The sequence below is a fragment of the Podarcis raffonei genome, chromosome 6, assembly GCF_027172205.1.
Source record: "Podarcis raffonei isolate rPodRaf1 chromosome 6, rPodRaf1.pri, whole genome shotgun sequence".
Lineage (NCBI taxonomy): Eukaryota > Metazoa > Chordata > Lepidosauria > Squamata > Lacertidae > Podarcis > Podarcis raffonei.
In genome coordinates, this window is record NC_070607.1 from 94,090,189 (window position 1) to 94,104,676 (window position 14,488).

General features: G+C 47.1%; 1 protein-coding gene across 1 annotated transcript in view; it reads right to left on the reverse strand.

Annotated features, from left to right (window-relative positions):
• The window catches only part of LOC128416597 (tripartite motif-containing protein 54-like), a 54,139-nt gene that overhangs the window by 33,400 nt on the left and 6,251 nt on the right, over positions 1 to 14,488 (reverse strand). Inside the window, exons 2-3 of the mRNA XM_053394546.1 lie at positions 3,995 to 4,155; positions 92 to 257 (exon numbers count right to left, since the gene is read on the reverse strand). Coding sequence (XP_053250521.1) covers positions 92 to 257; positions 3,995 to 4,155 — 327 coding nt within the window. The remainder of the gene's footprint in view (positions 1 to 91; positions 258 to 3,994; positions 4,156 to 14,488) is intronic.

Below are 14,488 nucleotides of genomic sequence, written 5' to 3' on the forward strand. Positions count from 1 at the left end.
TAAAGGACAGGTCCTCCTGCCAACGTCATGGAACAGAAATGGAAACAGTGGAGGCACCCTGGGAAATCTGAGCCATCAGCAAGAAGCCAACCTTTTGTTGCATATAGATGTCAGAGAGAGGCGCCACTTCGCAGTCCTTGTGCTCCCCGAAGACCTTGCAGAGGGAGCAGGTGGGGACCCCGCAGGTCACGCAATAGATGTTGATCCTTTCTTCTTCATGCTCTTCGCAAATCGGGTGCTCGGTTTTTAAAGGGGGTCTTTGGGAGGGAGGAAACAAGAGAGGGAAATGAGCTTATAAGGTAAGGAGAGACAGAGACAAGGGACATAAGCCAAGAAAAGTAGCCACCAGCAAGGAGAGACAATACAGCATTGCAGCACAAAATCCCGGGAACTGCAGTTTGCTAAGGGTGCTGGGATTTGTAGCTTTGTGAGCAGGAAACCTCAGTTCTCGTGATTCTTTTTTTTGGGGGGGTGCTTTCAATTGAGGTTGAATCCTGACAAGACAGAAGTGCTGTTCTTGGGGGACAAGGGGTGGGCTGGTGTGGAGGACTCCCTGGTCCTGAATGGGGTAACTGTGCCCCTGAAGGACCAGGTGCGCATCCTGGGAGTCATTTTGGACTCACAGATGTCCATGGAGGTGCGGGTTAATTCTGTATCCAGGGCAGCTGTCTACCAGCTCCATCAGGTACTCAGGCTGAGACCCTACCTGCCCGCAGACCGTCTTGCCAGAGTGGTGCATGCTCTAGTTATCTCTGGCTTGGACTACTGCAATGGGCTCTATGTGGGGCTACCTTTGAAGGTGACTTGGAAACTGCAATTAATCCAGAATGCAGCAGCTAGACTGGTGACTGGGAGTGGCCACCGAGACCATATAACACCGGTCCTGAAAGATCTTCATTGGCTGCATTCTGAGCACAATTCAAAGTGTTGGTGCTGACCTTTAAAGCCCTAAATGGCCTCGGTCCAGTATACCTGAAGGAGCGTCTCCACCTCCATTGTTCTGCCTGGAGGCTGAGGTCCAGCGTTGAGGGCCTTCTGGCGGTTCCCTCACTGCCAGAAGTGAGCTTGCAGGGAACCAGGCAGAGGGCCTTCTCGGTGGTGGTGCCTGCCCTGTGGAACGCCCTCCCAGCAGATGTCAAGGCAATAAACAACTATTTTAATTTTAAAAGACAACTGAAGGCGGCCCTGTTTAGGGAAGTTTTTAATGTCTGATGCTGTATTGTTTTTAATATTCAGTTGGAAGCAGCTGATAGTGGCTGGGGAAACCCAGCCAGATGGGCGGGGTATAAATAATAAATTATTATTATTATTATTATTATTATTATTATTATTATTATTATTACATATTGTGGCTACAGTGAAAAACAGACCTGGACGCTAAGTGTGCTGGTGTCTGTTGGCATCGGTCACTGTGATGTTCGGGCTGAAGAAAGCTTATGAAGTTCCCGAACGATCGACCAGGAGCGAGAGAACATGCCAGTCGGGCATGTGTCTCTGCCAGGGTCCTACTCGAGTGTAAATTGAACTATTTCCATTTCAGTTTGAGTGGGGGTGGGGCTCAATTTCTGCCCCCTTCAATGCCCTCAGTCTCCTTTCTGGCTGGCAGGAGATTTGGAACCAGCAAAAACGAAGGGATCTCTTATTCACACGGCAGGAAACTGACTGCTCTCAACTGTGGTGGCTTTAAAGGGGATTTAAAGGCCCTCTTTGTGGCTACTAGTCTCACCACAGCTATATGCTCTCTGTCCATGGTCAGAGGCAGCATGCCTCTGAATTACCAGTCGCTGGGCCAGCAGCAAAAGTGGCCCATTGCCCTCCTATCTTGCTTGTGGGTTCCCCATTTGGTTGTCTGGTTGTCCACTGTGAGCAACAAACGATGTTCCATCTGATAGGCCTTTGGTCGCATCCTGCTACAAGGCTGCCCTTGGTCACCTGGGCGTCCTTTTACTTTCCTCCTATAGCAAAATTCACCAGCTACATGAAGGGAGGGGGAGAGGGGTCTGAAATGTTGATTAAAATCTCTTTTTCTGTGGCATACAGAGACCTCTAGTGGCCAGCTGAAACATTTCACGACCCTGATTTTTTTTTAAAAAAAAATGTTACGCAGGCGTTTAAAATGTATGCAGGATTTGAAGAATAGCAGTAGATGAGAATTGCACTTTAATCATTTATAATTAACGTATATAAAGGGTAAAATTTAAGTAATATAGCAGCTTTATAAGGAAAGAACAACATGGAAAGGTGGGTGGGAAGTCAACGGATATGAGGGATTTATTCGGATGGTTGTTCAAAAGAATTTGAAAAAGTTAATTTTTGAAAAAAGTTATTTTAAAAAATCACTGAGTGCTCCCTCTCTAAATTTCTTCCCATGCTTTCTGTTTTCTCCAGTCAAGTCTCTGCTATTCAGGATCATTGGATGTAGGTGACTAATCAAATAAGTGCCTAGAGGTTGAAAGAGCTGGGTGTGTTTAGCTTGGGTAAGAGAAGACTGAGGTGTGATATGAGAGCCATCTTCAAATATCTCTTTTTTATTTTATTCCCCCCCCCATTTATTTATTTATTTATTTATTTATTTATTTATTTATTTATTTATTTTTAATGTTGCAATACATATATGAAATCTTTAAATAATGATACATATACATTATATTCGTAAATTCACATTTTCGCATTTCATTATGTACCAACATTTATCCATTTCTTATTTCTTGCCCTGCGTCTTCCCTCCACCCGTGCGTGACTTCCTTGTTATTATTTTGTAACTTCATTATTGAGATTGTAATTTTGTATCTTAATAATTAAACATTCAATCTTATATATCTGCTTAACTTAACTTGGTGAAATCAGTCTATAACATATCAATAAATTCTTGTTGGAGCATCTTTTGGGTCATGTATTCCTCTACACATTTCCATTCCTGTTTGAGATTTTGATCAGATTGCATTCTAATTGTTGCCGTCATTTTTGCCAATTCAATCATTTCAAAAAAATTATGTTGCCATCTTCAAATATCTCAAAGGCTTTTCACACACAAGATGGGGCCAACTTGTTCTCTGACGCTTGAACTGATGGGTTCAAATTACAAAACAGGCGACTCCGATGAAACATTAGCAAGAACTTTCCAATGGTAAGAGGCGTTTGACAGTGGAACAAACTGACTCGGAAGGTTGTGAACTGTCCTTCCTTGGGGGCTTTTAAACAGAGGATGGATAGCCATCCATCATGGATGCTTTAGTTGAGATTTCTGCATTGCAGGGGGTAAGACTAAAAGATCCTTTCCAAACCTTACAATTATATGAATCTATGAAATATCGGGGAGGGGGTGATGAAACATTTGCCCACTATATACAGTTAAATTTTCTGTTTTACAATTTAAAACACTCATTTTAAATCCTTTACATATCAATGGCTTCCCTTCTTCTCTTTCCATGGTTCATTTTACATATCCTAAATTCCTGCATATTTTATAAAAACCATACCAATCAGCATCCCATTATTACATCCATCAAAACTTGTTTATACTTGTTTAATTTATCTTCATTCTGCCAACGTTTTCAGCTATACACAATTATTTCCCATACATTCAATAAACGTTTTCCAATCTTCTTTAAACGTATGTTCTTCTTGTTCTCTTACTCTATATGTTAAGTCTGCGAGTTGAGCATATTTTGTCAACTTAAGTTGCCATTCTTCTTTGGTTGAGACTTCGCTCGTTTTCCATTTGGGGGCTAACGAAACACAGACCGCAGTTGTAGCATACATAAATAATCGTTTTTGACACCTGGGAATTTCAGTCTAAATTATCCCCAACTGAAAGGACTCTTGTTTTTTTAGTAAAGTACTTTTAAACAACGTTTTCAATTCATTATGCATCATTTCCCAATACTCTTTTATCCTTTTACAAGTCCACATTTGCCCACATTTTGGGGTGTGCAAGACGCACCCACCCACACGCACCCACAAACATACACAATGACTGTTGGGTATCACATACCTCTCTGGCCCCCTGGCTGATGCTTGCTTATAAATATCAATGATGTTTTCAACCAGAAGGTTCCTTTGCAGTCCGTAGATGCCATGTCTGTCGAGGACCACTTCATGGCGGCAGGACGGGCAGCGAAACCTCCCTGCAGAGCCCAAGGTCGTTCCTCGAGACTGAAACACACAGAAGAGATGTTTTGGAGGCAGGGACACCTCCCAAACCCGTGTGTGTGTGTGTGTGTGTGTGTGTGTGTATTATTGCAGGGTTCCAGGCGCTTACCTAGTGTTCCTGTTTCCTTTTGGAAACGAAGCACATCAGAGAATGTAGTGTCCGGTGCTATACCAGCTGCACTGGCTCCCGGTGGAGTACAGGATCAGGTTTAAGGTGCTGGTTTTAACCTTTAAAGCCCTATACGGTCTAGGACCCTCGTACCTACGGGACCGCCTCTCCTGGTATGTCCCACAGAGAAATTTATGGTCTGCAAATAAAAACATTCTGAAGATCCCAGGCCACAGAGAGGTTAGGCTGGCCTCAACTAGAGCCAGGGCTTTCTCGGCCACGGCTCCAATCTGGTGGAACGCTCTGTCACAAGAGACTAGGACCCTGCGGGACCTGACATCTTTCCACAGGGCCTGCAAGACAGAGCTGTTCCACCAGGCCTTTGGTCGGGGCGCAGCCTGACCCCCTCCTCTGGGAATCTGCACAGAATTTTGCTTAATGGTTGCCATCAATTTGATTTTAATTAATTTTATAATGAATGTTTTTAGAATGTTGGATTATTTTGATTGTTGTTAGCCGCCCTGAGCCCAGCTTCGGCTGGGGAGGGCGGGATATAAATAAAAATTATTATTATTATTATTATTATTATTATTATTATTTATGATACTTGGTTTAAGGTAAAGGAACCCCTGACCGTTAGGTCCAGTTGTTAACGACTCTGGGGTTGCGGCGCTCATCTTGCTTTATTGGCCAAGGGAACCGGCGTACAGCTTCCAGGTCATGTGGCCAGCATGACTAAGCTGCTTCTGGCGAACCAGAGCAGCGCACAGAAATGCCATTTACCTTTCCGCCGGAGCGGTACCTATTTATCTACTTGCACTTGATGTGCTTTCAAACTGCTAGGTTGGCAGGAGCAGGGACCGAGCAACGGGAGCTCACCCCGTCGTGGGGATTCGAACTGCCGACCTTCTGATCAGCAAGCCCTAGGCTCTGTGGTTTAGACCACAGTGCCACCCGCGCTGGTTATTATTATTATTATTATTATTATTATTATTATTATATGGTTTATTTCCACCTGTCTACAGCCTGAGCCTGTGATGGAGGGGTTCACAGCATTAACACCCCAAAAAGGGTGTTGCTTTCGCCCATAGATGCAGCCTTCTACAGTTGTACCTTGGTTCTCGAACGCCTTGCAACTCGAATGTTTTGGCTCCCGAATGCTGCAACACTCACCAGCAGTGAGTGTTCTGGTTTGCAAACGTTTTTTGGAAGCCAAACGCCCGACGCGGCTTACGCTGCTTCCGATTGAGTGCAGGAAGCTCCTACAGCCAATCGAAAGCCACGCCTTGGTTTTCGAACGTTTTTGGAATTTGAACGGACTTCTGGAACGGATTCCGTTCGAGAACCAAGGTACGACTGTATTCAAACAGAAATCAGGCAGAGATATCTCTCTGGCTTCTCAACCTGCTGCTTTTCCACTCCTAGCATCTAGCTGGCATCACTCCTCTCTCCACTCTGGCCTGTGTCTGTCTAACTATCAGCCATTTGAGGGAGGGGTGTCTACCCATTTCTTATCTGACACAGATCCACTACCTTTGTTTCCTTAATGGCCCATTCACTAAGCTATCACCTCACCAGGAATTTGAATCCTTGCTTCTATTTTAACACTTGCTGGATCCAGGGGTTAGAAGGGTCCCAGCAAACAGCCCACTTCCCCCACAAAAAACCTCATAATTATATATATGTTGTCAATCGCAGTTTTAAAACATTCGGGTAATCCAGGCATGATGTCCCTCTCAGGCAATGGGGAGGGTTGAGAAAGTGAAATATAAATGAGCCAGAGTTTACAAGGGACCAAATTCACATTTTTGTATTTGGACCGTTCCTTAAATTCATCTCTAATCATTCTAGAACAATAATAAGCCACTGCATTGGCTCCCAGTACGTTTCCAAGCACAATTCAAAGTGTTGGTGTTGACCTTTAAAGCCCTAAATGGCCTCGGTCCTGTATACCTGAAGGAGCGTCTCCACCCCCATCGTTCATCCCGAACACTGAGATCCAGCGCAAGGGCCTTCTGGTGGTTCCCTCCCTGTGAGAAGCAAAGTTACAGGGAACCAGGCAGAGGGCCTTCTTGGTGGTGGCGCCCGCCCTGTGGAACCCTCCCATCAGATGTCAAAGAGATAAGCAACTATCTGACATTTAGAAGACATCTTAAGGCAGCCCTGTTCAGGGAGGTTTTTAATGTGCGACATTTTAATGTATTTTTAATGTTTGTTGGAAGCCGCCCGGAGTGGCTGGGGAAACCGAGACAGATGGGCGGAGTACAAATTATTATTATTATTATTATTATTATTATTATTATTACTATGTTATTCAGAGTTGCCTTTATTCTGAGGCCATGTTGAGCTTCATAAAAGGTGACTAAATTGTCCCAGTGAGTCTTCAAAAACACAGCTATTGAAATATATCACAACTTCGGCTCAGAACAGGTGTTATAATGAAAGTCATCGTGGAAACCTCCAGAGAGGCTGCCAGGAAGCAGACAAGTTACGTGGGCTGCTCAAGAAGGACTGATGATATTTTTACAAGAAACCAAAGGCCAGAAGCCAAGAGCAAAACGCAAGACATTTAATTGTGCGAAGGCAGGTGTCAGGCATCTCTCAGGAGAACGGAAGGAGCTGGAAATTAGAACAGTCGCAATCCCCTAGTTATCCAAATCTGTCTGGACGTAGCCTGAGGAAGGAATCTAAGCCCTGCAAAGCAAGCAAATGTCTTGGGGAAAATGTCAGGATTTCATATCTTCCCACCCAAATGCTTCAGCCCCCCTGAAATTAAATCACAGTACACTAGTCTTGAGAGTCCCATGGACTGCAAGAAGATCAAATGCATCCATTCTGAAGGAAATCAGCCCTGAGTGCTCACTGGAAGGACAGATCCTGAAGCTGAGGCTCCAATACTTTGGCCACCTCATGAGAAGAGAAGACTCCCTGGAAAAGACCCTGATGTTGGGAAAGATGGAGGGCACAAGGAGAAGGGGACGACAGAGGACGAGATGGTGGGACAGTTTTCTCGAAGCTACCAGCATGAGTCTGACCAAACTGCGGGAGGCAGGGGAAGACAGGAGTGCCTGGCGTGCTCTGGTCCAGGGGGTCACGAAGAGTCAGATACAACGAAACGACTAAACAACAACAAAGACTAGTCTTTGCCAACCTGGGGCCATCTAGATGTGCAGGACTACATCTCCCATCTGCCCCAGCCAGCATGGGCTGATGGGAATTGTAGTCCAAGACATCAGGATGCCTTTGGCTTGGAGAAGGCCGCAGCAAGTGCAGAGCTAGATAGAGGCATGCCTTCAAGCTCAAGAGTTTGTTTTTGTTGACTGATGCTAAGATTTCCAACCTGCTTTCTCTCTCCAGCGGAGGCTAACAAAAACCCCACCTAAAATGATTAATTATAATAATCATACCAGTGCCACAGAAATCACAGAGCAAATAGCATGACACCACACCTAAAGCAGCATAAGAAGAACTCAAGGAGCCAGCTAACAAATAACAACAATGCACACAGCAACAGTGTTAAACACCTGCAGGCAGAGGAGGAATGCTAATTGCTTCGGCTAATAGCTAACTGCTCTCTGGGAAGGGATCGCAGCTCAGTTCTGCAGAGCAGGCACTTTGCATGCGGACCATCCCAGGTCCGACTTAGGACATCTCTGGTTAAAAGGATCAGATGGCGAGGAAAAGACGCCTGAGACCCTAGCCCAGTGGGTTCCCAAATTTGGCCACTGCCCCCTTATTTTCACAAACCCGTCCCCAGCGCAGGTAGCCCTACCCTATAGTTGCTGTTGTCACCATCAACAGTGATCATGGAGCCCAAAAAAGTAAAATTTCTCACTGCCTCCATTTCTTCCCCTTCTATTTGCCAGGAGGTGATGGGCCCAGTGGCCATGATCTTAGTTTTTTTGATGTTGAGCTTCAGACCATATTTTGCGCTCTCCTCTTTCACCCTCATTAAAAGGTTCTTTAATTCCTCCTCACTTTCTGCCATCAAGGTGGTGTCATCTGCATATCTGAGGCTGTTGATATTTCTTCCGGCGATCTTAATTCCGGCTTGGGAATCATCCAGCCCAGCCTTTCGCATGATGAATTCTGCATATAAGTTAAATAAGCAGGGAGGCAATATACAGCCTTGTCGTACGGCCCTACCCTATAAAAAGCGTTATTCAGAATAGCGATTTGCACAACCAACTAAGGAAGATAACAGCACAATAACATTCAAAAGCAATAATGATTAATTGCACATTCGTTCAAATTTCCCTTATAGCTATTCAGCTAAATTAATACAACCAAGTGGGTGGACTCAATACCAGCTTTTCAAAGACTGATGGTCATTTATACCGCTAGAGGCAGCCCCCTGTAAGCCCACCACCCAACTTAGGAACCGAATGGATGCCCCAAATGGTTACTACGAGCCAGAGTAGAGAACACTGGCCTAGATCAGGGGTGGGGGACCTTCTTCAGCCTGGGGGTTGCATTCCCTTTTAAGCAAGTTTTTTGGGGAGCGGGCACATGCCAGATGTTTTGAGCAGGGTCAAAGCCAAAGTGAGCAGAGCAAGATACATTTTACCTTGTACAGTAGGCTAGTTTTTACACAAAGAGACCCTTTCTGTTCTCCACCCAATGGATCCAAAGGCTCCATTGTCAGGGACATGGGTGGCGCTGTGGTCTAAACCACTGAGCCTCTTGGGCTTGCTGAAGTGTTGGCAAACGCTGATCTGGTCCTGAATGGGGTAACTGTGCCCCTGAAGGACCAGGTGTGCAGCCTGGGAGTCATTTTGGACTCACAGCTGTCCATGGAGGCACAGGTCAATTCTGTGTCCAGGGCAGCTGTTTACCAGCTCCATCTGGTACGCGGGATGAGACCCTACCTGCCCCCGGACTGTCTCACCAGAGTGGTGCATGCTCTGGTTATCTCCCGCTTGGATTACTGCAATGCGCTCTACGTGGGGCTACCTTTGAAGGTAACAACTAATCCAGAATGCGGCAGCTAGACTGGTGACTGGGAGCGGCCGCCGAGACCACATAACACCAATCTTGAAAGACCTACAATGGCTTCCAGTATGTTTCCGAGCACAATTCAAAGTGTTGGTGCTGACCTTTAAAGCCCTAAACAGCCTCAAAGGCCCAGTATACCTGAAGGAGCGTCTCCACCCCCATCATTCTGCCCGGACACTGAGGTCCAGCACCGAGGGCCTTCTGGCGGTTCCCTCACTGCAAGAAGCCAAGTTACAGGGAACCAGGCAGAGGGCCTTCTCGGTAGTGGCACCCGCCCTGTGGAACGCCCTCCCACTAGATGTCAAGGAAATAAACAACTATCTGACTTTTAGAAGACATCTGAAGGCAGCCCTGTTTAGGGAAGCTTTTAATGTTTGATGCATTACTGTATTTTAATATTGTGTTGGAAGCCGCCCAGAGTGGCTGGGGAAACCCAGCCAGATGGGTGGGGTATAAATAATTCTATTATTATTATTATTATTATTATTATTATTATTATCATCATCATCATCATCATCATCATCATCATCATCATCTCCCCCTGAAATGCACCCTCAGCGCAGCATGCTGTAGGGGGTTGGACTAGATGACTCTTAAGGTCCCTTTCCAACCCTACAATTCTGTGCTTCATAAGCAAGTCATTTAGTTGAAGCCTTAAAGGCAAACCATTTTTTATGCTGACAGCGGCATTGTTTAAACTCGGCTGCTATCCAAGTGCCCTGGATTGATTCCAGGCAATGTGATAACTATAGGTCAGCAATCATTCTTTTCAATATCATTACCTCTAAGCACTTCCCCACTGGGTTTTTCCTCATGCTTTCTTCTTAATGGAATAATGATGATGATGATGAATCTGCACGTGCACGGTTTGGATTAGTACCACGCTATGTTTGCACCCAGTCCCACAACAGCTGCAGGGTCAGAAGCAGGATAAGGGCCACTTCTGAGCTGGCAATCCCTGTGTAGAACAGAGAGATGGTGCGTTGGGTTCCTGGTCCATCTGTCCATTGCGTACCAGCAGGGCTGGGGCGCTGGCATCTCAGTACGAGAACACTGCTGTCCGTTGCAGAGAGTTTGGAGGCACCTCCCCATTTAGGGCACAGTATCCTGTGCAAGAGGGATGCGGGTGGGACTGTGGGATAAACCTCAGAGCCTAGGACTTGCCTATCAGAAGGTTGGTGGTTCAAATCCCTGTGACGGGGTGAGTTCCTGTTGCCCGGTCCCTGCTCCTGCCAACCTAGCAGTTCGAAAGCACGTCAAAGTGCAAGTAGATAAATAGGTACCGCTCCAGTGGAAAGGTAAACGGCATTTCCATGCGCTGCTATGGTTCGCCAGAAGCGGCTTAGTCATGCTGGCCACATGACCCGGAAGCTGTACGCCAGCTGCTTCGGCCAATAAAGTGAGATGAGCGCCGCAACCCCAGAGTCAGTCACAACTCAGGGGTCCCTTTACCTTTATCCTGTGCAAGGGAAGTATGAAGGGGGGTGTGGTCCGCCCCAAGTGTCACCCTGACGGGGGTGACAAAATGGCGGGTGACACTCGTCACAGTGGGGCCTGCAGGGCACATGAGCCACATGTCTCAGCTCCCGCAGGCTCCGCGCTGTCCGCCCACTGCCTCCCCACCCCCAGCTGTAGGGCGGCTGCGAAGAAGAAGAAGAAGAAGAAGAATAGTAGTAGTAGTAGTAGTTTGGATTTGATATCCCGCTTTATCACTACCCAAAGGAGTCTCAAAACAGCTCACAATCTCCTTTCCCTTCCTCCCCCACAACAAACACTCTGTGAGGTGAGTGGGGCTGAGAGACTTCAAAGTAGTGTGACTAGCCCAAGGTCACCCAGCAGCTGCATGTGGAGGAGCGGGGAAGCGAACCCGGTTCACCAGATTACGAGTCCACCGCTCTTAACCACTACACCACACTGGCTCTCTGAGGCCCTGCTGCGCACCCCATCCCGTATGGGCACCGTGCACCAGTGCCACGTCTTGTCCCTATGGGCGCTGTGTCTCATCCCTATGGGCACCGCATGCCCCGTGGCATGTGGCACCCATAGGGATGGCATGGGACAACACGGAGCGCACAGCGCCCTTAGAGACGGGGTGCGCCGCGCTGCCCATAGGGATGGCATGGAATGCCGAGCACCCCATTCTGTCCATATGGGCACCGAGCGCCCTGCCTCTGGGCACTTCGCCCCAGGTGTCCTAGGGGCTTCCTCCGTCCCTGTCCTGTGCCTCTTCTGTTGACTCAGATGCCACAGGTGGCCCCCTCCTCTGCTATTTAGCTTGAACTGTGTTGCTCCCCATGTGACGTGCCCAAGGGGAGTGTTGCAGGAATGAGTCATCACTGGCAACAGCAGCGGCCCTGGGATGATGATGAGGTTACTTGCCCAACTCATCCTTTGGTCATTTCCGCTCCTCCTTTGGGTAGTCTTAACTGCAAGTTCAGAAGAGCCTGCCGGATCAGGTGAATGACCCACCTGATCTAGCATCCAGTTCCCCCAAATGAACCCACACCTCCCTATTGTACATGGCTGTTGTTTTGGCTGCATAAACAGAGCTGCTCTCCCCTGAAGACTGGAGCTGCGATATAGGATATCATGACAATGACATGCCTGTAGCTGCAGCCAACATAAAGGACCCCTCCAAACGTCCTTTTAGCTGTGCATTCATGATGGTATCAGGGCAGTTACCCTGCTTTCAATACTCTCTGTATTTGCAAAAGTTGCAGGTGGGACATGCCACTTCCTTTCCAATCGGTGCAAGCCCCATTAACTTCCTGCTGCAATCCTATAACTTTATACCATACACGACTCAGGACCTCAATAACTTAAGGACCACCTCTCCCATACAAGCCGACCCAGACCTTGTGGTTTGGAGGGTGACAACACGAGGACGGGCCTTTTCCGTGATGACTCCCCACTTGTCCAGTGCTCTCCCCAGAGAGACTTGCCTGGCACCATCATTAAATGTCTTTAGGCACCAGACAAAAACATTCCTATTTATCCAGACCTTCAGCCATTAAGCAATCCACAGCCTTTTGAAAAGGGGGACAGGACTGTTACTATGATTTTTTCTCTCTCCAACGGTTTTATTGTCTTTTATTATTATGTAAATTATGTATTTAATGCTGTACACTGCCCTGGGTATATAAATAGAATAAATAAACAAGTGTTTCGTGGGGCAAAGGGTTGGCACATTTTCATTGTGCCCTTCCAGATGGCAATAATGCAATAACTTTGGGGCAAGCATCACAGGACAAGTAGCAAAGCGGAATGATTTGTGGACAGTCCATTATAAATCCACCACTAATGGGCTATTCTTGTGTCAGCGACATGTTGCAGAATGCACTCACAACCCTCCCCCACCCCACAAAAAATCCCCATCAGTAGGGAGGGGCCCACAGTGGAAGACATAGGGTGATAATCAATGCTAAGCACTCTCAGACCCACTGGAATGAATGAAGTAACTTAAATACACTCATTTCAGTGGCTCAGCTCTTGGGTACAATTTAGTTGGATGCAACCCACAGGTCCTTATGCTTTGCAGCACTCTCTATAAAGTTCCAAGGGGAAAAGATTTCTTGGGGAATCCCCTTCTGATAAAAGAGCGGTTCTTATTTTTGATTTTGGGCCAGTTCAAACAATCATGTGCTCTTTGCGACTACAGGGCCTGCGGCAGTTGCACACTGCTAGCACTGCATTATACCAGGATGAAAACACACCTTAAGCAAATGTTTCTCGATTTGTCCCATGTGGTACATATTTTATATCGGCAACTGAATTTTCTAGTGTTTGGCGCTGACATTTGGTTTTAAACAAATGACTGAAATCACACACACTGGGTGGAGAATGGCAGCTGAAGTCATCGGCAGCGGCATCCGTCTATCTCGAGAGACAAGGGAGTGCACCTCTGGGGGTGAAGTCCAACTGCTGGAGAATCACAGCGCCTGCTGTGGCTGAATAGATTGGGAACTTGTAACTGCTGCCTCCAGCATTGTTTTTGGTGCATTAGAAGCACCAAGGATACGTCCGGGGGGGGGGGGCAAGCCTGGGCAGTGTGGCTGGAAGTCTTGCGCTGCCCAGATGACAAGACCACCCTCTCGGCCTCACTGATGGGGTCCAAAGGAAAGCAGAGCAAGACGTTTGGCACCAGCTTGGCTGAAGGAGTTGCCAGAAGGTGTACAAGGCTCCATCCAACAGTCTTAGGGACTCCACACCAGATTTGCACAGGGTTTACTCTTTAGCCTTTTCTTCTCCTGAAGATGTCCCATGAGGCAGCAGGTACTGTAGCTGAAGTACATTCAGTTTCATCAGCTGACTCCACCAGTTCTATAGCTATGGATAAGTATTTCTCCCTCTCTGCTTTTTGCAAACCATTCCGTTCTATAAATAGGTACCATGTACTTAGCCATCTTATAGCACAGGGGTGGGGAACCTCAGGGGTGGGGGCCAAATGCAGCCCCCCAGGCCTCACTACCGTCTCCACCCCCATTGTTCTGCCCGGATGCTGAGGTCCAGCTCCAAGGGCCTTCTGGCGGTTCCCTCATTGCAAGAAGCAAAGCTACAGGGAACCAGGCAGAGGGCCTTCTCGGTAGTGGCGCCCGCCCTGTGGAACGCCCTCCCATCAGATGTCAAGGCAATAAACAACTACCTAACATTTAGAAGACATCTGGAGGCAGCCCTGTTCAGGGAAGTTTTTAATGTGTGACATTTTAATGTTTTTTAATCTTTGTTGGAAGCCACCCAGAGTAGCTGGGGAAACCCAGCCAGATGGGCGGGGTACAAATAATAAATTATTATTATTAATTACTATTATTATTATTATTCCTGGGCCCCTGAGCTCTCCCTAGGTCACACCCCTTCTTCCACAGGCCACGCCCATTACTCCCAGGCCACACCCCTCAACACTTTGACACCCTCCTTGAGTGTTTCTGCCTGCTCTCAATGTGTCCTTGTCCTCCGATGTACCTGTTACTTATCTGGCTGTAGGATACAGAGGGACGTGCAGGTAAAAGTAACTAACAAAGGTAAAATTGGCATTATTTGTTCTGCCCACCTTTGCCCTGTGTCTAGCCTGTGCCCCCCCCCGAAGGAAAAACAACCCTCAGTCTGCAAAAAGCTTCCCCAGCCCTCTTGTAATTCCATCATTATTTTTTTAAAATCCAAACAGGGAGCCAGGCGTTTCCCCTCACCACCATACGACTCACCACCCCTCACACCACACGACCAAGGGGTCGCTTA